This window comes from Carettochelys insculpta, chromosome 2, assembly GCF_033958435.1.
Source record: "Carettochelys insculpta isolate YL-2023 chromosome 2, ASM3395843v1, whole genome shotgun sequence".
Taxonomy (NCBI): domain Eukaryota; kingdom Metazoa; phylum Chordata; order Testudines; family Carettochelyidae; genus Carettochelys; species Carettochelys insculpta.
The window spans coordinates 114,682,235-114,706,771 of record NC_134138.1 but is presented as its reverse complement, the minus strand read 5'-3'; the positions used below and the strand labels follow the sequence as shown (position 1 = coordinate 114,706,771).

At 42.1% G+C, this 24,537-nt stretch overlaps 1 protein-coding gene across 3 annotated transcripts in view; it reads left to right on the top strand.

The window, feature by feature from the left end:
• The window catches only part of CARMIL1 (capping protein regulator and myosin 1 linker 1), a 295,177-nt gene that overhangs the window by 138,274 nt on the left and 132,366 nt on the right, over positions 1-24,537 (top strand). For all 3 annotated transcript variants that reach the window (XM_074987581.1, XM_074987580.1, XM_074987579.1), the window contains exons 4-9: positions 5,357-5,416; positions 7,528-7,649; positions 10,216-10,313; positions 10,658-10,728; positions 10,848-10,921; positions 20,166-20,241. In XM_074987581.1, coding sequence (XP_074843682.1) covers positions 5,357-5,416; positions 7,528-7,649; positions 10,216-10,313; positions 10,658-10,728; positions 10,848-10,921; positions 20,166-20,241 — 501 coding nt within the window. The remainder of the gene's footprint in view (positions 1-5,356; positions 5,417-7,527; positions 7,650-10,215; positions 10,314-10,657; positions 10,729-10,847; positions 10,922-20,165; positions 20,242-24,537) is intronic.

Below are 24,537 nucleotides of genomic sequence, written 5' to 3'. Positions count from 1 at the left end.
CTTGGCAGTGGTGTCAGCCTACCTGCACAGACAGGGGGTATTTATATTCCCGTATCTAGACGACTGCCTACTCAAAAGGGGCCTCAAAGGAGGAGGTACTACGCATGATACGCGTCACAGCAAACACGTTCTCTTCGCTCGGCCTGGTTATCAATCTGGCAAAATCAAAGATAGACCCCACACAGGACATAGAGTTCATAGGGGCACGCATAAATTCTATTACAGCGAGAGTGTATCTACCAGAGACTCGCTTTCGGGCCATTGGCTCCCTTGTGCAGGTCATCACCTTCAGCCCTACGGTGCCGGTCCTGACATGCTTACAGCTGCTGGGCCACATGGCAGCGGCGACGTTCGTAGTACAGAACGCCAGGTTACACATGCGCAGCATGCAGCACTGGCTGGCGAGCGTATACAAACCGGCAGCACACACCGTCCACAGGGTGGTGTCGCCCACAGCAGAGGTGCGCAAATCCCTGCAATGGTGGGTAAACCCCAAGAACTTGCTAACAGGGCTACCCTTCCACCAACCACAAATATCGTTTTTTCTTACTACAGATGCCTCCCTCATAGGGTGGGGAGCACACATGGGCGAAGAGGTGACTCAAGGGCTGTGGTCCTCCACGGAGCAGTCACTGCACATAAATATACTGGAGCTCAGAGCAGTGTTCAACGCCTGCAGACACTTTCGAGACCATATACAAGGCAAAGTCGTCGGGATCAGTACAGACAATACCTCCACCATGTTTTATATAAATCGGCAAGGAGGAGCTCGGTCCTGTGCCTTATGTGCGGAAGCAATCCGCTTATGGAACTGGTGCATCGCCAACAATATAATCTTGAAAGCCTCGTACTTACCAGGCGCTCACAATGTGAAGGCAGACCAGCTGAGCAGGCGTTTCGCACTCACGCACGAGTGGCAGATCCGTCCCTATCCTCTACGACCGATTTTTCACGCATGGGGTTTTCCCCAGATAGACCTGTTTGCCACTCAACACAACAAGAAGTGCCCACGATTCTGCTCCAGGGCAGGACTGGGATGGGGGTCCCTGGGGGACGCATTCGCGATCTCATGGAGGGGCCCCCTGCTTTACGCTTTTCCTCCCACAGTGCTGATCCACAAAGTCTTGCAGAAAGCCAGGAGGGAAGGAGCCTGAATGATCCTGATAGTCCCAATGTGGGATTGACAGCAATGGTTCCCCCTACTCCTGTGCATGTCGGACCGTCCACCGATGCCCCTTCCGGTGGCGCCGGATCTGCTCACGCAAGCCCAAGGGTCCATAGTGCATCCGCACCCCCAAGGCCTGCGACTACAAGCGTGGTTAATCCATGGCTCAGCTCCCTAGAGAGCACATGTACGGAGGAAGTGCAACAAGTCCTAGAAAGTAGCAGGAGGACTTCCACCAGGAAGACCTACAAGCAGAAATGGACTCGCTTCACGGCATGGTGTTCTACCAAACAGCTAGCCCCCCTTTCGGTGCCTATACCTGTAATATTAGAGTATTTACTGGACCTCAAGAGAGGAGGACTCTCACTATCCTCGTTAAAGGTCCACCTTGCCGCCATTTCGGCGTTCAGACACGAGGAGGAAGGGCACACGGTGTTCGCCCATCCCATGGTTACCAGGTTCCTCAAAGGGTTGGTAAACCTATACCCCCCTCGGAAACCGCTTCCACCTTCGTGGAAGTTGGACCTGGTGCTTAATGTGCTAACGGAACCACCATTCGAGCCTTTGGCCATGGTTTCCCTCCGTCTCCTTACGATAAAGACGGCCTTTCTTCTCGCAATCACGTCAGCTCGCAGGGTGAGCGAGCTTGCGGCAGTTATGGCAACGCCTCCCTGCACTGTTTTTTCCAAGGAGGCGGTAACCATACGGCTGCATCCAGCCTTTGTTCCTAAAGTTTCTTCTGAGTTTCACATTAACGAACCTATTGTTTTACCCTCGTTTTATCCAAAGCCTCATAACTCTAACAAAGAGGCGCGCCTACACCTCCTGGACGTGAGGAGGGCGCTAGCCTTCTGTATAGACAGGACCAAGTCCTTCTGGAAAACGTATAGACTCCTAGTCTCTCTCGCTCCCAAATCGAAAGGAGAAGGTCTCTCTTCGCAGAGAATCTCGAAGCACATCGTATCCTGCATAAAAATGTGCTACGAACTCAAAAAGACTCCTTTACTGGCCACTCCCAGGGCTCATTCCACTAGTGCGGTGGCGGCATCAACAGCCTTTTTCAAGGGCGTTGCGCTAAAAAACATTTGCAGAGCTGCGACCTGGTCATCCTATGACACCTTCGCCAAACATTACGCCCTTCACAGGGTATTCCAAGAGGATACCCGTCTCTCGACAGCGGTCCTCTCGGGGACAAGCTGCACATAGTCCGATTACCCACCTCCTATCTTGGGTTACTGCTGGGTAGTCACCTAATGTGGAGCACCCACGGGGACACTCGAAGAAGAAAGAAAGGTTACTCACCATAGTAACGGTGGTTCTTCGAGATGTGTCCCCGTGGGTGCTCCACTACCCGCCCATCCTCCCCGCTTCGGATCTCTGTTTAGTGTTTTGCAGGAGCATCCGAGGCGGTTGGTCAAGGAACTGGCGGGGACCGGATCGCGCACGTGGCCAGGAGCGCGCAAGGGAGCGGCGCGCACCGGTACATGCGCGGTCCGGGAGAAACTGCTTGGAAGATCCGATCTGCAGCGCCGGGCGAGCCCGACACCTAATGTGGAGCACCGACGGGGACCCATCTCGAAGAACCACCGTTACTACGGTGAGTAACCTTTCTTTGTTGTACTGGAGCCATCAGAGAACGCTGGATAAAGAATATGCAAAGTAGGAAGAATTTAGATGATTGTAAGTAGCTACTAAGATCCATAATGGTGTGTTGGGTAATAGATATACACCAGTGAATCTCAAACTTTTTGGCCCGCGGCCCACCCTGCTCAATGCAAAACCTTTCTGTGGACCACCAGCCAACCACCTGTGATGACAAAATGCATTTTCTTATCTCTGAATATCTTAAATTCTAAATTATTAATATTAATGTACTTGAGCTTAAAAATGCAGATCTGTAGCTTTTAGGCAGGGTCATGGGGCTGAGAGCAAAACAAATCCAAACAGCTTCCACGGCACTTCTGCCAGCCCCACTGGCCAGCCAGGAGCCACACAAGCAAACACACAGACTTCTCAGTTGCTCTACCAGCCCAGACCAACAACCCCCAAATTCAGGTGCGAGGTTATTGCACCTGTTTCACCAAACACCACAGAGATTTTTCCAGACCCAGACCCAGACAACCACACAAAAGCCAGATCCTTAGATCTAATATCTAAGGGTTTATTAGTACAAAAGAAAAGAACAGGGTTAGAGAGAAGAATTGTTACAGCAATACTTTACATGCATCAGTCATAACAACTGATGTAGGCCAGTGATGTTATTTGCTGATTTGTGAAAGTTTATGAAAGTTCGTTTCAGGTTACATAGATTCAGTCATTGGAGCATTGTAGATCATGGCCTCATGGCCTGCTGGGGTCCACATGCTGGGACATGGACCCTTGGAGACCACAAGACAAAAGATCCAAGGTGGACACTCCTAAATCCGCATCATCCCTCTGAGGGATGGGCCCCTAGTCCAGACAGGCTTAACTCATGAGGACTGAAGAACAAAGAAAATACCTGCCAGGGCCCATCTTACAGCTTTTCCATATGCAGAGGGAAAATTCCATTCTTCTCCATAGGCCTTGGCTTACCACCTGCCCAGGTGGATCACTGTGTTGAGTTTCCATTTGTTGCAGCCCCAGCGGGAAAACCCCACCATCACAAAATGAATGTTGGCCACCTGGGCCTTTGCTCAGTCTATTGTCCTGGCTGGGGTGGAGCCACACCTCCCATCGTGAACCTCAGCACTGAAACATTTCTCACATAGCTGCAGACCTAAAAATCTGTAACTTTACCGACATACATGATATAAACACACAAGTAGCCTATATAGATTCTGGGCATCACCCGCTTTCATTTGACCCCTCACATGGCACCCCTAGCACGATATCTGGGGCCGATAGCCACTCCGGGCACGTGAAATAGTTTCCAAACCCAATAGAAAAGTCCAGCCATGTTGACACTAGGTTCTAGGGAAATAGGTGACTCTCTCTTGGACTAGAAATGAGGTATGGAGACTTACACAAGATTCAGACATTTAGCGGAGAAGGTAAATAATGATCAAAAGCTGCCATCTGACGATTGTCTGATGTACATGCAAGTTGAGGGTGCAGAAAATAGGCGTCCACCTCACAAAAACTAATATTAACTGCAGTCTGAGTTAAGAAGTAACTGCATGGACGTGAAAATGAATGGATTTCTTGCAAGGTGGTCTCTCCATGAAATATTTTGGTGCAGTGAGGGAATACTTGCACTGCTCCTGCCTGGGCTGCATCTGTTCTGAGGCTAAAGGACCTTTCCACTGTTGGTAGAGTGAACCTTTTCATGAAAGTAAGTGTAGCTTTCCAGGCTGCTTCATGCTGTGATTCCCCCGTATATTGCTTCCTGATTTTCTGCACATTCTTTTGTCCCTCTCTTCGGCTAAACAGTTGGAAAGAAATTTCACCCTTTTGTTGTGGGGGAAAAAACCACTTTTGCCAAATGCAAAACAACATGCAAAATAAAAGGGAATTTCACTAAACTTAATATACACTTCTTTGATTACTTCTCATTTTTTGGAGAGACAGAAGTGAGGAGTTATTATAGGAGCTTTCACTGGATTTTAGCCCTTAACTCTAAAGTCTGGAGAGATCAAAATGGCTTTAAATTACACTGCTCATCTACTCGCTAGTGAAAAGTATAACATGATATTCTGTGAGGAAGATTACTCTAGATAAAAAGGGTCTTTCATTATTTTATAGTCGTGTGTAGGTGTTATTTCCATAAAATAAATGGCAACCTGTATTCAGAACTTTTGCATATTAATTTATAAATGAATATTTTATTATTAAACACGGGTTTAATGAATGATTAATATGTGGTCTAAACAGTTAGAGTACACTAGATCAAGAAATTGCTTATAAACATCTATAACATTTTCTACTGATGTGCTTGGAACCAGTTATAATGCATGCTGCTTAGTCAGGTAAAGGACTTGAAACTTTGATTAATAATTTTTAACCCATAAAAAGTTATTTATAAATACACATCTATATAAAATATAATCAAATATACTAAGTATTTACTTGTATACAATAAAGTTATGTAGAGCCCAGATGAAGTCCTCTTTCTTAATGTGTGTTTATTTTGGTTTTCATATGTTTTGTTTAATGGATAAAAATAAAAAAAAAAGGTGTTTGTTTACATTCTGCACTTCTTTTATATTACAGCTAGAACTAACTTTCAGCTACTTAGAAATCCAGGGAGTAACCTCCAGTAAACCAGGTCAGGTGAGTGCTTTGAAGACAAAGAGGATTTAGTGTTGTGACGGTCTGATCTACAGTACCAGAAGTGTTCTAATTTGAATGTAGTATTTTACTTAGTTTTAAACCTTACATCTAATCAAGCATATAATGTTATTGAATGTAGACATTCACATCCAGTAAGCACAGTGCACATTTGAATTTGCACTGCTTATAAAGCCTAGCAATAACAACAGTAATTTGAAAAGTCAAGTTTAGGAGTGAAATGTGCGGGTGGGATGAAGATAAGAAATGCATCCCTTTGAGAGCTAAATGGATGTAAGTTTTCAGTTGCAATATGAATGTGATATTTTTCTCAGCAATAATGAAAAACAGTGATATTCTCATGTTAATTATCCTACACCCTGCACAAGTCTATGGACTTTTTGGGAAATCATAGTGAATAATAGTGCTTAAATGACACCCAAACTTGTAGAAGATCTGTGTCTCAAAAGCTTGTCTTTCTCACCAGCAGAAGCTGGTCCACCTCATCCACCTTGTCTTGCCATTATCCTGGGACCAATGTAGCTACAACTTGCTGCATATGCAGAATTAGTTTAATTTCAGTGGTACTGACGCCATTTCTTTCTGGAAAGCTTAATGTTTGTGTAGCTCACAAGAATGTTTTGAAATAAGCTGTGGTTATGTGTGCCAGAAGGAAGAGTGTTTCTATATATTGTTTACTAAAAAATAAAAAATAAAAAGTTGAACTTGTTGGCTGGAGTTCTCAAATTTATTTGTATAAAAGTCTATGTAAACTACAATATATTTCTCTGCTTTGTTTTTTGTAGAAGTTGTTAGAAATGGGCAATGCTGAATTTTTATTGGAACGTCACAAATTGTGTATTTAACACTTAACGTTTTCAGTTTAGCCTTGTGAGTTCTCTCTGTACTAATTTTCTTTGAACACTGAAGATACTTTCAGGAGATATCATGAGGCACTTAGCGAACTGTCATTCTCTCTTTGTTAGTGGGAGGGTGGAGCTTTTTGGAAAGATGCTAACACATATTTTTGAAAAGGTGCCAGAGTATTTATTATAGGAGCAGATGATGAGAACACAGATAACTTGAGTTTTTCTAGGTGATGTTTATGCAGGGTTCACAAGTAAAGTGCTTCTCCTCAATGACAGAAAAGAAGAAGAGGAAATTTAGCTTTTATCCAGCATATCATGCTACCTACAACTTGATATGCTTGCACAATACTTAATTATGTTTAAGAATTTAGAGCTGTAGATGGAGACTGGCTGACTCAATGACAGCTTCTTGGGGTGCCACAGAAGTGTAGTTAGATTCTCCCTGTGAATAACATGTGTAATGAGGAAAGAAGTTGTCCATTTACTCAGCTTCTAAAAGTCCCGTATAAAGAATGAGGGGGGGGGAATGTGAGGTTTACCACACACATATTAGACTATTATTGCATCTTCTAGGATTATCTCTCTTTAGAAGAAGATACAAAGTGATGTCGAATGGTAAATCCAAAGGCTGTTACATTGTTCATGTGTCAGTAATGCCATAATTTGATTTAGACTCTTCAGTAGTAAGATGACATTTTTGTTTTTAAATTACTCCCATCACACTTCTTATACAACTGTGTGAGGTTAAATAAGTGACTACTCATTTCAATGGACAATAATAGTTTGTTACGTTTGCTAAAGATCTTTTTCTTTTCTCTAGGATCTTTGTTGTCAGCTACTTAGCTATTGTTTATGCTTGAGAAGACAAGCTTACATCTATTGCATATTTTCCTGCCCTGCTGTACTTTTCTTAAGCTCTGAAACACTTCTTAAAATTGTGAAGAGCTACTGCTAAGGCTTTCAGTTTTGAGTTGGAAGGCTCAGCTGAGATCAGCTTCTCTTTAAATCTTTGTACTCTGAGGGAAGACATTTGGCTTAAGAAAGAAAACAGATTTTGAGTGTAAATTTTCTTCCTCTATTGGAGAGTAGTTCTTATCTGAACCATTTGTCACATCATAGTACTATCCAATGAATAAATAAGCATATGTTTTAACATTCCACTGTTAATAGTCAAAAGGTTTCTTTAAAATGGAAATTCATTCTGCAGAGCTTATGTATTTTTTTTCTGACCTACATTTTATGCAGCTGATTATTGAAACTGAGAAATGCAGCATTTCCATGAAGGTGGCTTCATCAGAAGATGTGAACGAAGTGATGGCACACATTGGAACTTGCCTCAGGAAAATATTCCCTGGCCTGTCTCCAGTGTAGGTACTCATTTTTTGGACATCTGTAGTGCGTATAGCTCACCAGATTGTTCAGGTAGGCTGAATCTGGCCACTTGTCCCTGTACTCAAGTCCTCCCCTTTTGTCAGGAACCTGCCTTAGATATAAGAAACTGGCCACAGGGGCCATGTGCTCTTTGCATGCCATGTGCCCCATGGCAGGGGAGCTTTGTGCGATCTCCCTACTGCCCCAAGCACAATCTCAAAGCTCCTCTTGGCTGGAAACTGGCCAATGAGGGCTGCCTGGGCCATGGTCTGTGTCCTATCTCCCCCACATCCCCCCCCCCCAAAAATGTGCACAGTGAGCATGTGGTCCCCTGAGCCAGCTGGTTTGAATGGTGTGCCAAGCACAGCAGATGGGAAGCCGGCCTGAATGTCCCTCTGGGCTGCTGGCCGGGAGATACCTCAGGATAAGCACTTCCTGGTCACAGCCTGTGTGACTGCCCACAGGCAGACTCAAACCTGGGACCTCTGCAGCTTGAGCTGAAGGCCGGCTGGCTCTTAGCTAAGGCTGTAGAGGACACTTTATTCTTTCTCTGTGAAGTGGTCTACGTACCACTACATGGGACAGTGAATCACACATAGGTGTGTGATTTACACCTGCAGTTGGTACCCTATCCCCTTTCTCTCTCCCCAGCTCTCTGCTCCCACTTCCCCCCTCCACACCCCTGTCCCAGGTCAAAATCTTCTCCCAGATTCCATCCTTTTTCCTATACTACTTTTCCAGGTCAGAATCCTCGCCTTTACCCAGACCACCTCCCAGCCCCCACAACCCCACCTACACCCCAATCTCTTACCCTGAGCTCCTTTCTGCACCCAATGTCCATCTCAGCCCCTGCACCTCCTCCATTAATATCATGGAAGAGTGAAGCCCTTGACTACTTATCAAATTCTTGGAGTGGCCAAACATCAAAAATCATTGCCCACCCCAGTCCTACAGCAGTGCTGAATATTTTTTCTCTTGTTTTCTTCACCTTTATCTCACACGGTTCCTTGCTCTTTCTCCCTATTCCAGTTTAATTAATACCTCCCAGATGTCATGACTCTTCTATTCTCCATTGTACTCCCAACATTCTAGGAGTTAAAAAGCAAACATACATATGCTCCACGTAAAATATAGTTTTCCCTTTGGCACTTTCAGAAATGATAGTTTTAGAACGGACATTCCAGAAAAATGTAAATAACATGGCAGAACTAAATTACTGTTTTCTCACTGGTTTGCATCCTGTGTTACTCAACTTTCCAGCAGTGGGAATAGTCACTGAAATTAAAGTACTTTCTTGCGCTTTTGCTTAGCAGCACTGCTGTTTACCATGATAGAGACTAAAATAATGTAGAAGTGAATATTTGTGATCAGCATCAGCTAGAGCTATTGCAGTGAAAAGTGGAGCTGGTATGGAAGGAAGGGGTCTTCAAAGCTGCATATTTCTCAGTATCTCATATGATTGGTTTGAACTTCCTACCTTTTTTCTTGGGCTGCTGTGGAGAGTTTTACTGAATGAAGAGGGCATGCATGTCTGTTCTTCCCTCAGACAACATAATGCCACTTCTTAAGAATAAGAGGTCTGGAGAGCAAAGCAAACTATCTGAATGGAGAGGTTAGAACAAGGCAGCCAAAGTATTGTCACCCACACAGTACATGTAGGTAGCACTTAGGGAATCTTCATGCTTTCTGGCACTTAACTCCTTAGAAACTTTCACTTATGGCTGTATATGCACAGCAGTGTTTGAAGTGTGGCTATTATTGTCATTGTTGATGTAACATAATGGGAGCAAGAGGTGAGCCTGGTACAGAACAAGAAGAAGAATTGAATAGCCATTTGTGTTAGAACGCCTATGTAAGATAAGAAGTACAGTTAAACACTGTGTCTAAAAAGAGAACAAACACCCTTGCATAGTTGCAGCCTGGACTCGGACTCTAATAGCTATATAGGTAATAAGTGTAGCTCTGAGATTTAGGGGTCATCAATTAGTGGATAAATTCCTTGAGGTTACGTTGCTTCATTGAGCCATGGATTTGAGTCATTTGGTTTTGCTTGTCTCAGGAAAATGGGATAAATCAATCCAGGAGTCATGGGGTTAGTGAACTGGAAGAGAAGGAAAAAGAAATAAGTACTTAGGGCAGGTCTTCATTTAAAATGCTGCATTGATGTAGTTGCAGCTCTTAAGGAAGATGGTCCCATGATGATGCTCAAGCATCTCCCCTTGGGTTAATCCACCTCCAGTAGCTGTGTCAATGAGAGACGCTCTCCTGCCACTATATCATCTATACCAGTGATGGGGTTGATTAGGGGTGTGTTTTTTTTCTCACCCTAGAGTGACATATTGACACTGATATATACTGCAGTGTAGATTCTGCTTCACAGTTTCTGCAAATTTACCTTTGAGCTTGAAAAATGCTAATATTTTCCTTTTATGCACACAAGTGTATGACAAATACATAAGATTATATTTAATCACACATAAGATTTGTGTGCATGTATGATATATATGCATGCATATAGATAAACTTTGTTAAAATAATACATTTGTTCCCCCTTGCATGTAGGAGAATCATGAAAAAAGTAACTATGGAGCCTGCAGAAAGACTGACTAATCTTCAGACACTGTGGGACAGCCAGACTGTGACAGAACTGGGTCCTTGTGGTGAGAATGAAACTTTAAAGCTAAAATATAAAGAAGTGAAAATCTTCAGTGTCAGGGAAGTTTAAGTCTATTCCTGGCAAAACCCAGGAAAGGTGTAATTTAGTTTTAAGGTGTAATTAGCAGAGTGGACTCCTGATTGGTGGATGAAGAGACTATTTTTAAGCTTCATTGCCACCTGTCATATATTGTAGACAACATACTATAGTTTGGTCTGTTTCTTTGTCTTCTTGCTGTATAATGGATAGTATTCAGAGAGGGAATGAGGGTGAGTTTAAAACACTGTGTGTACTGTTCTTATGTATTTGTTGTAATGAAAATATGATGTTCTTTTATTTTGTTTCTAGGGGGATTTTCACAAATGTATGCATGTGTTTGTGACTGGCTTGGATTTCCCTACAGGGACGAGGTACAGTGGGTAAGTTATATATCTCACTCTGAGGTTTATTTCATCTGAGTATGCAGAACATAAGACTGTACCTTTTGAGACAAAGAAAAACAGTTTTCCTGAGATGTGCTTTTGTGCATTTATAATAGGATGTGGATACAATCTATCTGACCCAAGATACCAGGGAGTTGAATTTGCAAGACTTCAGCCATCTTGACCACAGGTGAACAATGTCCAATAAGTATAATATACTTCTAGGTTTATTTCTGTGCCATAAATTAAAAACTATGCACATATTTTAAAATTCTGTATGTTTTAGTTGTCAAAATAACCTTGTATATTAATACCAGTTTCAATTATTTTTAAAATATCGGTCAGCAAGTATGTCTGTAACAACAAAGAGAACAAAAATGATTCATGAAATGTTTTTGACAAATAGATTCCTTAGCAGGCATTTTAATACAGAACTTTGAGTAATAACTCATTTAGAGTACAATACAGAAACTTATTTTCCACACCTGTCGGAAGCAGTGCAAAGGCTGAGAGGGTAGTGGGGAAATTCAGGTAGTGGAGGAGCTGATGGGGAGGAAAGGAATTGTGGGGCATCCTGTACCTAAGGACTAGAAGACAGCTAACATAACATCAATATTTAAAAAGGGCTCTAGAGGCTACCTAACGCCAGTACTGGGCAAATTAGTTGAAACAATAGTATGGAGTAAAATTGTCAGACATGCAGAAGAACATAATTTGTTGGGTTTCTGTAAGGGGAAATCATGTCTTACTAATCTATTAGAATTCTTTGAAGGCGTTAACAAACATGCAGACAAGGAGGATTCAGTAGATATAGTATACTTAGATTTCCAGAAAGCCTTTGACAAAGTCCCTCACCAAAGGCTCTTGTGTAAATTAGATTGTCATGCGATAAGAGGGAAGATCCTTTCATGGACTGAGAACTGGTTAAGAGACAGGAAACAAAGGGTAGGAATAAATGGTAAATTTTCTGCATGGAGAAGGGTGGTGAGTGCAGTCCTAGGACCAATCCTATTCAACTTATTCATAAATGGTCTGGAGAAAGGGGTAAGTAGTGAGGTGGTAGTTTGTGGATGATCCTAAACTGTTCAAAGTAGTCAAGACGAAAGCAAGCTGTGAAGAACTTCAAAAAGATCTCACCAAACTTGAGTGACTGGGTAATAAAATAGCAAGTGAAATTTAATGTGGATAAGTATAAAGTACTGCACATTGGAAAAAATAACCCCAAGTGTAAATTCAATATGATGGGAGCTAATTTAGGTACTAGTAACCAGGAAAGAGAGATCTTGGGGTTACCTTGAGGAGTAAAGGCCCTTTGAAGTAGCGCGGATACTTCAAAGTGCCCACGGCTACACGCATGCTGACACTTTTAAGTTTGACACTTAGAAGTTGCCGCAGGGGAGAATTAGCCTAATGAAGTGCTGCATATTCACTGCAGCACTTCATTAGTAATCTCCCATCACCCTGATTACCATGCCCCCTTCAAAGTTGGGGGCAAGTGTAGACAAACCCTAAGAGAGCTCAAGAAAGAGCTAGATACGTTCATGGAGGTTTGGTCCATAAACGGCTATTAGCCAGGGGGTAGGAATGGTGTCCCTGGCCTCTGTTTGTCAGAGGATGGAGATGGATGGCAGGAGACAAGTCGCTTGATTGTTGTCTTTGGTCCACCCCTTCTGGGGCACTTGGCACTGGCCACTGTTGTCAGACGACGGGATGCTGGGCTAGATGGACCTTTGGTCTGACTCAGGGTTGGCCATTCTTATGCTCTCATGGGCAGAAACCTGGGAGTGAAAATGGGTGTGGTGGCAGAAATATGGAACAGGACTTTGGGGCGGGGGGTGGGATTGTTAGGGAGTCTCTCCCTTGCAGACCCTGACTGACTCCTAGCCTATCTGATTCAGACGGGCATATTTGTCCCTGTCCCATGTATCCCTGAACCTCCGCTCAGCTATCCCCAGCCCCCTGTCTGGTCCTGCGCTCCCCTCACTAGCCCTGGTGAACTCCACTCTGTGACCCTCCCTGCAGCCTCATGTGTCTCATTCTGTCTCACCACATACTGTGCCTCCCAACCTGCCGCTCTGAGTAGAGGGCTTCTCTCTATCAGCTGCTGACTGCTACAGCCCGTGAACCACCTGCCCTCTGTTCTGGAAATACACCAGCCACTGGTGGGGAAGAGCATAACTGCAGCGCCTCCCCAGCAGAATCTGTTTCTGCAGAGAAGAATGAATCTTCAGTGGGACATGAATTCTGCGCGCACAGTGGTGCAGAATTCCCCCATTAGTCATAATAGTACTCTAGAAGTCATAATTTTCCCCTTCATCTTAACAAGTCCTTCCTAAAGGGTTGATCCTTTCCCAGGTGAAATGGATATAGAGGGACAACTGTCAGTTGTGAGTTGTGCACTTTAGTGGTTTTAGCCCTACGTTTAGCTTCTAGAAAGCTGCTCTCCCCATCAGCACAAAAGCCTTGCAGTGCACACTTCATTTGGGAGGTTACTTCTATGCATTTTCCTCCCCCACCAGTGTAGTGTAGCAAGTTTGTCTGTGTGGGCCTCCACCCCCGCTTTTTTCTCTGAGTTCACCATTTTTACTTTGACGTGCTCAAGAAATTTTCCAATACAATTTTTTGGTTTAGGGCACTGCAGCTTGAAAGCTCCTTTGTACATCTGGTTGATAAAGTGAAGACACAAACTGTGTTGCCTTTGCTCTTGCAGAGCCTCCTTCCCCTTTGTGTAGAGTAGGAGAAATTTTTTCCACAGAAAATTGAGAAGTTACTGTTTGTTCAGTTAAGTTCCAAAAAGTAGTGACTCCAGCAAGCATGGATGTGCACACTGATTGAAAGGAACTAATTGAAAATAATAGGAGTGGCTGCAAAGAATGACTCCAAGCTTTTTGAATTCAGCTAAATAAAAAAAATTGGATCATTAAATGCAGCTGTATAAGTTTCTTGAATTTCAGGAAGGATAATGTGGAATGCATTTAGTATGTAAGCTGCAGTGGGAAGAAATACTTAAATTCCACTAGCGTAGAAGAAAACTGAGAAACCTGGAGACATAGTAATTAAGGTGCGGTAGACTCCAGATTCTCCAAAAGAAGAATGAAAGAAATAAGATCTACCAGAGAGCTGAGGTTAAAAACCTTGTAATGGAAAAGGGAAAAGCAGGAGGCGGGTAAATAAGAATGTTCAGTTTTGGCTTCCTGAGGAAAGATGAAGACAGCAAAAAAGCTTATCATCAGGATCATACTAAGACCAAAAGAATATATGAAAATTATCACTTGAGACATTTATTAACAATTAAGTCATTATACCAAAAGTGTGTATATTAAAAATGTAACTTTAATTGTGAATTTCTACTGCAAGCAAACTCTTAATTTTAGGAACGCTTTTCTGGCTTTGTTGTGTGCAATCACATTTATAATTGAATTAAAAATAACTTATGTGCAACATCACTGTTAATGTTAAGCATTGTGAGCCCATTCAAACATTCCTTTACCATTGTAGGATGAGGATAGTTCTTTACTTGTTTAACACATTGAACGTGTATTCACCTGAGGCCACTGATGCAGGGTGACTGACAAAAATATGTAATGTAATTGTGATATTAGGAAGTAGTCTGTAGCTTGAGACAAAATATTTCCTGAAGCAGTTCTCTTGGTTTGCCGTCCAGTTTAAAGCTGTCTTCATGAACCATATACGTTCCACCAATCTTGTCTGAGAGAGCTCTTAAAATTTTGTTGTTGTACCTTTGTTAAAGCTGTTCAGCCACTGAGTACAGATCTTCATCACTTACCCATTTGTCGCAGTGACTCAAATTGGCATGTAAGACCAGATTTGATTGAAATTGTGTTATTGGCTGTGTCTACACTAGCCCCAAACTTCGAAATGGTCATGCAAATGGCCATTTCGAAGTTTACTAATGAAGCGCTGAAATACATATTCAGCGCTTCATTAGCATGCGGGCAGCTGCGGCACTTCGTAGTAGGTGGGGTCCTTTCGAAAAGGAGCCCCGTCTGGACGAGACATGCGGCGGCGAGGTGCGTCAATTTCGAAGTGTCGCGGCCGCCCACATGTTAATGAAGCGCTGAATATGTATTTCAGCGCTTCATTAGTAAACTTCGAAATGGCCATTTGCATGGCCATTTCGAAGTTTGGGGCTAGTGTGGACATGGCCATTGGCTTTAAGCTGTTAACAGCTGCTTCACTCTGTTGCTTTCTACATCTTTTGCTTGCACCATTTTCAGTTCTTCATTCTCACGAAGGTGTTCTTTTAAAACACAGCATCATTCAATAAATTAATTCACTAAAAGCTATTTGGTTATACAAAATTTTAATTGTATATACTTCACAATGAATGTTGTGTAATAACTGTTTGGGGGGGTGTTATTTACTATGTCTCTTATATCCTTATTTCATAGTCTTGAAATATCATCTGCTAACACTTCCCCATTGTTCAATATCTCTAATAACTTGTGTGTTGCTATGAATATGAGGCAATTGCCAGGTTAAATATAAAGTTTATTAAATAAGTAGAACTAATAGTTTATTATGACAAGAAAGCCTTTAAAGTTGAATCTAAAATTGGACAAAGAAGAGGCTTATAGCTGAGCCTGATATGGTTGTTGTATACGAAGACACACAAAAGGAATATGAAACTCTCCTAAGCAAAGATAAACATCTAATTTAAGGTTAAACTCAATCTCAGACTAAGCAACATCACTTTACAGTAACAGAATTAATTGTAACTTTTAAATCTCTAAATTATGCAAAGACTAAACAGCATTTCATAATGTGGAATCACTAATCACAGAAGCTACTTCAGTCACACAGATGAAAACTCAGATGTGGCCAAAAAACTGGTGAAGGCTTGAGGTCCCAGAATGATTTAAATCATGTTTTGCAGGTATAAATAACTTTTTGTGTGGTCTCTGTTATAACTGCAAGATCAGGTGCACTATAAGTGGAAATGATGAGTTAGAATAAAAATGTCAAAATTTGAGGCTTCTCTGTGCCCTGAGCCCTAGGCCAACTGGCCTTCCTGGCCTCACTTCTGATAGGGCCTGTGGGAAGCAAATATTTCAGTATGCTTGAATGTCTGATAAATCTATTGTCTGGGGAGAGTGTGAACAAAATTGTTAGAAACTTGTGTTCTTTATTTTAAAAAGATTTCAGTATTTAGATTTTGCACCACTTTTAAGATGCACAAGGGACCAAAGGTGCTGAAAAAAAATGAATGTGAAGGAAGAAGCCTGCCACTGTTGCCTTAGATTTTTCTGCATTCTCCTCACTATTTTTGTGTCGTATACAGTATTCATTTTGTAAATAACCTTTTCTTCCCCAATAGTGAAGTTGCTAACATGCTAACTCAAACACAAGCACCTAAATATAAATTAGAGAGGAAAAGTTGTGGAAAAATTTTAATTTTGGAAATGGTCAATAATTAATCATTTTATATAGCATTCTTTTCATGTCTAGCAAAAGCATTTGTGCCACTTTATGCAATGTAATCAAAATAAAATGTAATAAAATACTATAACAATTTCATTTTCAACATAAACTCTCAAGAAAGATGGGGGAGAAGAGAATTAAGAACAGGAAGAAGAGGGGTGGAAATGAGTGAAAGTAATAGACATAGGGCTGACAGCATTCAGAAGTACCTTTTCAAATAAAATTCAGTAAAGATACACTAAGGTTCTTCCAAAGTGTGAAAGATTAAGTTAGATAGATTTCCATAGGAAGCAAATTCTACGCAGTAGGGACTACCACAACTGTCTTACCATCTCCAGATACATATCATATAAGTCTCTAGTAGTAGGTCTTGAATATAGATGGGACAAAGATTATGAAGATTTATAAATCATCCTGTCACTGTACAGTATGACCAGATTTTTTAAAAACAGGGACTTGTTTAGGGTCACAGTCGCTCATATTGAATAAGTTATAGCAGCACTACTGAAAGCCTTTCCGTGAAGGAATTGCAGCAGTTGCTCTTCTGGTCATGAAGTTTGTACATTACTGTTGCAAAATCATTTTGGTATAAATATGTATACTTGACACAAATTGCACTATAAAAAATAAGTTTACTTCTGTATCCCATGCATAGCTTTCCAAGGCAAAGACAGTACAAAAGACACACCAAGGCTCTTAACTTGATTTATTACTGTCGTACTAATCTAATTAGGTAGAGAAACAAGCTTGTTATACAAATTACCTCAACTGTAAGACTTCTGTTTTTCAGGCTTGTGGATGGAGTATGATTTATACATATAACAATACAGTAGATCCCCAACTTATGCGTAGGTTGTGTTCCTGGGCAATTGTGTGCAAGTCATATTTTGTGCAAGTTGGGACTGGGTTGGGAGGGGCCCTGCCAGCTTCAGGTCCCCCTGTACTGGCTGTGCCTGCCTCCCTGCTCCTGTGAGCGTTAGAGAGCCAGAAACCAGGCAGGAGCCTGGCTCCCGGCTCCCCTCCACTTGAGGGAGCCAGGAAACTAACCAGGGCTGCTGTGCTGGTCAGGTTCAAGTGGTGGGGAACCAGGAACCACCTGGTCAGTTTCCTTGCTGCTGCCTAGTTCCTGGCTCCCTGACACTCATGATTTCGACTTGCGTTATTGCAAGAAATGCATAAGTTGAAGTTGTGTAAGTTAGAGCTTTACTATATTCAAATAGAACACAACAGCAGAGACCAAAATTGTAGAGGTGGTTGGACAAGAGATAATTCCTTGTGTATCATCTTCATCATCATGCTGATAATGTACTTTGTATTTGGAAATTAATTGAAAAAGAGGCTTCATGTACACATTGAATGGCATGGGCAATGGGCACGTTCCTTGTGATGTACTACATTTCTCCATCTACACTAGAGTGAAAAAGAACCTTATTTTTATTAACAGCAGTTGGTGGACAGTGTTCTTTTGGTGAAAAACACCATCCTTTCTTTGTTTTAGAGAGAGTCTTATAATTCAGAGTATATAAAGCTACAGTTTCCAAGAGAATATAATATAGTTTCAACATTGCAGACCACCAGTAAACCATATACTCATTTGGAACTGGAAATACACAGTCAGACAGCAGTAGAGAGAAAAAGCAAAAACAAGCCTTCAGATAAAACACATTGCTGCATTTAAATGTAAACTCCCCCCCGCAACACCCCCAAAAAGGAGGCGGGGATGGAGGGTGAGAGTGGCATTTTTCTTCTGTGTTGTAAAGCTTCAAAGAAGTATTAAGGCAATGTTTAGTTGTAAACATTTTAAACTATAACCATAACCTTTTGTTCAGTTGTGAACATTCCAGGGCTATGTATAATCTCCATTCCAAAGGTGTTTGTAAGTCTGAGATTCTACTGTAAACTCTCATTAATGTCTTTCTGCGATAGTCATTAAAAGTGTAGGTGCAGCTGAGTCTCCAGTTATTTAGTACCCAGCAAAACCAATTGAAATATAACACGTAAATAGGGGGTGGGGGAAGAAAAGAGGAGATGTGTGTGTGCTATTAAAATATATTGCGAAGAATGCAGAAAAGATGCATGTCAATACAAGCTCCTAGATGGAATGCTTGGGAGAGCCTTGTAAATTATTCTAACGTTTACACGTTGCACCCATGAGGATTAAAGTTCACTTTGCACTGGTTAAGGGGTGTCTAGCATTTTTTCATTGGGAGCCATGTGGCAATTTTTTATGTGCTGAACACAAAATAGCCCCAAAACAACCCCCCAGGCCTAAACCCCTCACAGTGCCAATCTGCTCCCCCACCCCCAGGCTTAGACCCTCTCACAACCCCAAACCGTCCCCAGACGTGGAACCCTCACAGCACCAAACTGCCCCCCAGGCTTAGACCCCACCCCGCAACCCCGAACCACCCCAGCCCTGAGCCTGAAACAGACCCCACTGCCTCAAACTGCCCCTCCCCCAGCCTTAAACCCCCTGCAGCTCCAAACCGTCCGCTTCCCACACCAAGGTTTAACCCCCCTCAGAACCTCAAACCACTCTCACACTGGCCTTGCGCTCCAGCCATGGCTCTGCCCTCTGGGGCCGGCGGTGGCTCAGCACTCCAGTGACCGGGGCTCTGCCGCTGGCCCCGCACCCCAGCAGGGCCTATGATCCTAATGCTGGGTGGGATTCTGCAGCAGCCAGCCCTGTGGAAGATGCTCCTGCTGTGGCAGCCAGATTAAAAAGCTTCGTGGTCCGGATTCCGCCTGTTCAACACCCCTGAACTAGTCCATAGGTAGATTTAAATTTATGTGTACAGTAAGTACAGTAGAACACCTGAGTTACAAATGACAGGTAAACCACAGAACTTATTTAGAACTGGAAATAGGTAATCAAGTAGCAGCAGGCACCTGCACACAAAAAGCAAATATAGTACAGTACAGTACTGCATGAAATGTAAGCTGCTTTAAAAAAAAAAAGGCGGGGGGAGGAGGGGGGAAACTTTTTTAAAAAGAGATTTGGCAAAGTAAGGCAATTGCTTGTTTCATTTAAATTAAGATGGTTAAAAGCAGCTTTTTTGTACTGCATAGTAAATTTAAAGCTGTATTAAGTCAATATTCTGTTACAAACTTTTGCAAGAACAATAGTGTTTTGTTCAGTTATTCAGAGTTCTAGTCCATTCCTGAGATGTGCATATCTCGGCTTCTACTGTATGTTCTAGTTTCTGCTGTACAAGGCAAGAGTTTATAGTGATTTTTTGTGGGCGTGTCTCTTCGGATCTGTTAATGTGGAGGAGGGAAGATAACTGACTGCTCTTTTGTTCTACCTAGAATAGTAAGTTCTTTGATAATACTTGACCTGTTGTTTCGCTTTGGTGCTGCACGCAAAGGTTTTACAGCATGTCTTTCTCAGTGTTTATTTGTGGAAAGTGTAACAGGAAGGGGAGTAGATCGAGTTGAGAAGCTTGGAGTAAGAGAACTGGACTAATTTAGAATTTCATTTGTGAAATCCCTTTTACAATTACGTTTGTGCCGAAAGTGACATTATCCCTTTGCACAGCCCCTGTGCCTTTGGGCAGTGTGACTTGAGGAAGGGAGATGTTGACTGGAATCAGTCAGTTACAGAATTATATTAAATCATCTGGCTGCCAAAAAGCTTTTAGTATCATACTCAACTATAATTAATGGTGATTAGGAAGCTTAAATATGTCACAGACTGATGAAAAAAGCAATGGTAAGACTAGGAATGGCAGCCCAGATAATTTCCTGATTTAAATATTCATATGGATACCATCTGACGAGTCAAAAAGATCACATTAAAATTAACACAAGTCATACCAAATCCACATGATTTTCCGCACCATCACTATTTGTGTTTTTAGAATGCAGAGCTTTCTAAAATTCTGACAAATGTCTATTAAGGAAGAGTCAAAGTAAATTAAAAGAGAAAGTGATCAACTGACCAACCTGACAGTAAGTTTGAACAGTGTGTAAACATGTTTTTCTTTTTCTAGAGACTTAATACCTATAGTTGCTGCCCTGGAATACAATCAGTGGTTTACAAAGCTGTCCTCTAAGGATCTGAAATTAGTAAGTAATAAAATGAAGGTGTACCTACTATTACCTGGCTTTGCGCACTGTAAACATTTTCAAAAAGATTAATTCATTAATGGAAAGCTGAATAGACTTAGTCTGCTGGAAAACAGTTTTCTAAACATCAGCATGCGATAACCATTAATAAAGTTTACAAAATTTATTTGAATATAGTGATGCTACAAAAATACTTCATTGCTTATTTTGATCTATTTTCATTGGTATTGTATGAGTACATAAGAAACCATTTTCAAAGCAACCTGGAAGCTCAGTCACCCATTTGGTGAAAAGAGGATATTTGGATTGCGTTTGCACTACTACTGCCTTATGAGAGTAGGCTTTTCTCTCACTCTGCATTATAGCCAGAGGAAAGAAACAACCACTTTCTTGAAGCTAGCCAGATATAATATTTAATATGTAATCATGTAAGATAATTACATTGTTCCACCAAACCAACGAGGTGGAGAGGAAGAAGTTGTTAAAAATGGAGATTATTAGTTGATTTAATAAACTTCATAAATCAATTTTTTTGTATGTAAAAAGTGAAAGTTAAATCTCCCAAATACAATTTTTCAAGCCTGCCCAAAAATCTTTGTTCCTATCTAGGATTGGAGTCTTGTAGATCTTTGTAAAAGAACAAATCTCTGCTGATATGAGCTGGTGCAAATTTATTGACCTCAAAAATTTGCTTATAGCTTTCACCTCAGTAGTATCCCATCACATAAAAACCTGACTGTTAGTGATGTGCTGGAAGCTGTGATATGTGAAAATAACTTCAAGGGGCTTTAGAATAAGTGTAAAAATTGCACTGTCTTTTCTTCTTTTGAGACCCAGTTTCAAATCCTGATGCTAAAGGGGGCTGGATTTGTCGGGTTATTTTGTTCTAGTCCATATAATAAAATCAACACCAAAGAACATGGCACAATTAGCAGTCCCAGATTCAGAGACTGAGGACTGAAATGGTGTACAGTTCTCTCTAAAATCTGGGATCCAGCAGCTGTGGGCTCCTTCCCTGTCCTCCCAGAACTTCTGGAGCACCTCAGATAGCTGATTTGCAGCCTTCAGGGGGAAGGAGGAAGAGGGGCAGGGATGAGGGAGAGTGGCTCCGGGCCACAGAGCCATGTGGTCAGGCCTCCAGGAGCACAGCCCTGTTGTGCAGGGCTGGGAGCGCTGCCTGGCAAATGCAGATCATCCCCACCAGTCACAGGGATTCGATGCTGCCCCTTGCACGTGGGGCTATACAGCCGCCCTGCCTCTTCCCCTGAGCGCTCCCCCTCCCCACTCTGTTTGCCAGACCCTGTGCTGCTGCTGGAGTGGAGCCTTGCACCCCGTTGACGCTGGGATTGACCACCATTCCCTAGGCAAATTCCCTAGTTCAGAACCACTTAAGTCTGGATGGTGTCAGACCAGAAAGGGTCAACCTTTAGTATTGCAAGTATTAACTGAAGTACGCTGTTAAAGCAATTCAGAGAAGTGTTCTCAGTATTAGGGCTGGTCGGAAATTTTCCATCAACATTGTGATAGAAAATTAGGCTTTTGTAAAAAGAAAAGAAAAGAAAAGAAAATCACAAAAACTGTCTGCTTTCTGTGTAAAAGTTCCACCCCACCTCAGCCCCCCCGCCCAAATAAATCACAGCAATTTCCGAAGAGGCACCCAAAAGCTGCATTATTTCTACTAGCAATCACATATATTTGATGTGGAAGTGCCACCACTTTGTTCAATGGAATATGAAGTTCTGGTGACCCACGAGTCCCTATTTTCCTCCGTGGGACAGTCTTCCTAGCTGGTCTATATCTCCAGTGATGCACTACTGTCCCTTACCAAGAGGGTGGACTGGGGCACATCATGAGATATGTAGTCCAATTGTGGTACCTGCTCTGTGGAGGAGGGTGGGAGTATAAGGTATCCAGACTGCAACTTCCCATGAGATATTACAACAGCATTTTTAAATTAGAATCTTTGATTTTTAGCTAAAATCTTTTGGTATTTGCAATCAGATTTTATGTTGACAATTTAAACAGCTAAATTTTGTCTAAATGTTGCCAACATTTTTTGTGGGGTAAAATACTAAAATTTTCAATCAGTTCTAATAGTACCATCTTGTCTGACTCTCCGTTGAAGTATACAATGTAGTTGTATCCGTTTGGGTCCCAGGATATTAGAGACACAAGGTAGTGGAGGTAATATCTAGACCCAACTTCCAATGGTGGGAGAGACAAGCCACAAAGGTCCATTTTTCACAGAATGATCTCTGTTTGACCTATCACTTTCACCCTCAAAGAAAGTTGCACAGCACTTTCAAAAGACGTACCTGGGAGCTTAAATTCGTAAATTAGGCCTGGTCTACACTACCCAGTTTTGTTAACCAAACGAATTTCCAGAAGGTGTTCAAACTCGCTCCCTCTGTTGACCAGTCATGTCCACAAGGTAAGGGCACCATCATCAACTGTGTGAACGATGCACTGTGGGTATGTATCCCACAGTATCATGTTGTGAGAAGACAGAGCTGATGTCTGCTCTTCTTGGGATTCCCACTGAGTTATCCCACAGCCTCCTCGGGTACCAAGAGCAGCCCTGTGAGTAGTTCTGTGAGTGCTCTATGCTGAGGAATGTCAAAGCAGCACAGCAGCCTGTCCTAGTCCCCATGTAGCAGGACTTTTTGTTTGTTCCCCAGAGGTCGGGGAGCATGCTCAGCTGTCAGATGCTTTGAGGAGCTTTGAAAGGGAAGAGACACATTCCTGCAGGGCAGCAGAAATCAAAACATTGAGCAGAGCGATCAGGGCTTGCATTGTGGGATACTGGCAGAAGCCAGTTCTGTTGGCAGAACAAACAGCAGTGTCTACACTGTCTCGTTGTTGATAATAAAGGAAGGGGAGAAAAGAAAAATGTGTTTCTTAGGGGTGGAAGCCGTGTGTTCCTGAAACTGAGTGGTTTTTTTTTCTAACAAAAGTCACATTGCAGTGTGTATGCTCGCTGTTTTATTGCCAAAAGCTTGTGAAGAATAGGGCTGTGTAAGGCTGTCTACACTGTACATATAACAATGGTGAGGCGTGCCACTGTAACCATGACATTATAGGGTGAGCATCAGTTTAGCTGCTGCTGTTTGTTGCAATAGTTCTCCAAGTGTCAAAATAAAACCATCCTGAATGAGGGGCAGTAGTTTCAGGAGAATATCTCCCATGGAAGAAACACTGTCGACACCAATGCTTTTTATCATTAAAACTTTTCTTTCGGGGTGGATTTTTTCTACGTCCCTGAGAAATGAAAGTTTTAATAATGAAAATGCAGTGGAGATATGGCCAAAGCTTGAAAGTTTGTGTCTCTTGCTGGTGGCAGCTGGTCCAGTAGAAGATATTACTTCATCCACCTTGTCTCACAGTTTGAGTGACAGTTAGCCCTTTGTTTTATAATCACTGAGCTAACTATGGTGATGTGCAACCTTTTAGAACGGAAAACTTAAAGCTGGCAGTGCTGGGGTTATTTCTTGTCATGCAGCTGATTCGGGTTGCTTTTAGACATTGTATGTTTCTTAGGACACCAATATGGTCATTTGTGTGGAGGGGTTTAATAACAAGAAGTCTACTTAATGCCCATCCTGTTAAGTGAAATATACCCATCTCACAGATCTGGAAGGAACCTTGAGAGATCATTGAGTCAGGTCCTGCTGTGAGTTCAAGGCACTGATCACCATTCCTGACAGATTTTTTTTTAAATCTATTTACCCCAGATCCCTAAATACCCCCCCATCAGGGATTGAGCTCACAATGTGGGGCTTAGGAGGCCACTGCTCAAACTACTGAGCTATCCCTCTCCCTGTGAAGGTTTGTGAGTGAGTGACTAGTCATGGGTTCAGTCAACTGACTAAAAGCTTCAGGCACATAGTAAAGCTCACTGAGGCCCACCAAAAAGGCACCTAAAGGGATTGCTTGTGGAGTTAGGGGATGAAGAGCATCATGGGGCATAATAGAGAACTTGTACAGAGGGGAAAAGTGATACAACTGTGGAAACTTTTGCTTTGCTGGGATTTTCGTGAGGTTTCTTTGGAGTTCTGGGTTTTGTGCAAACATAAAACTTTTCAAATAAAGCCCAGGGGATGAAGTCTTAGCACATGAAACCTAGGGTCTTTGATTTGCTGAAACTGGTTGAATCCAACTAGTAAGTTTTGTACAGCTCAAAGATACATTCACTTCTTAAAATAACTTTTCAATTCCATGTACTCAGTCTGACAGTCAAAAATATCTGAGAGATAATAAAAAAGCTGATTGACTGCTAAATCCGTGTTATAATGACAT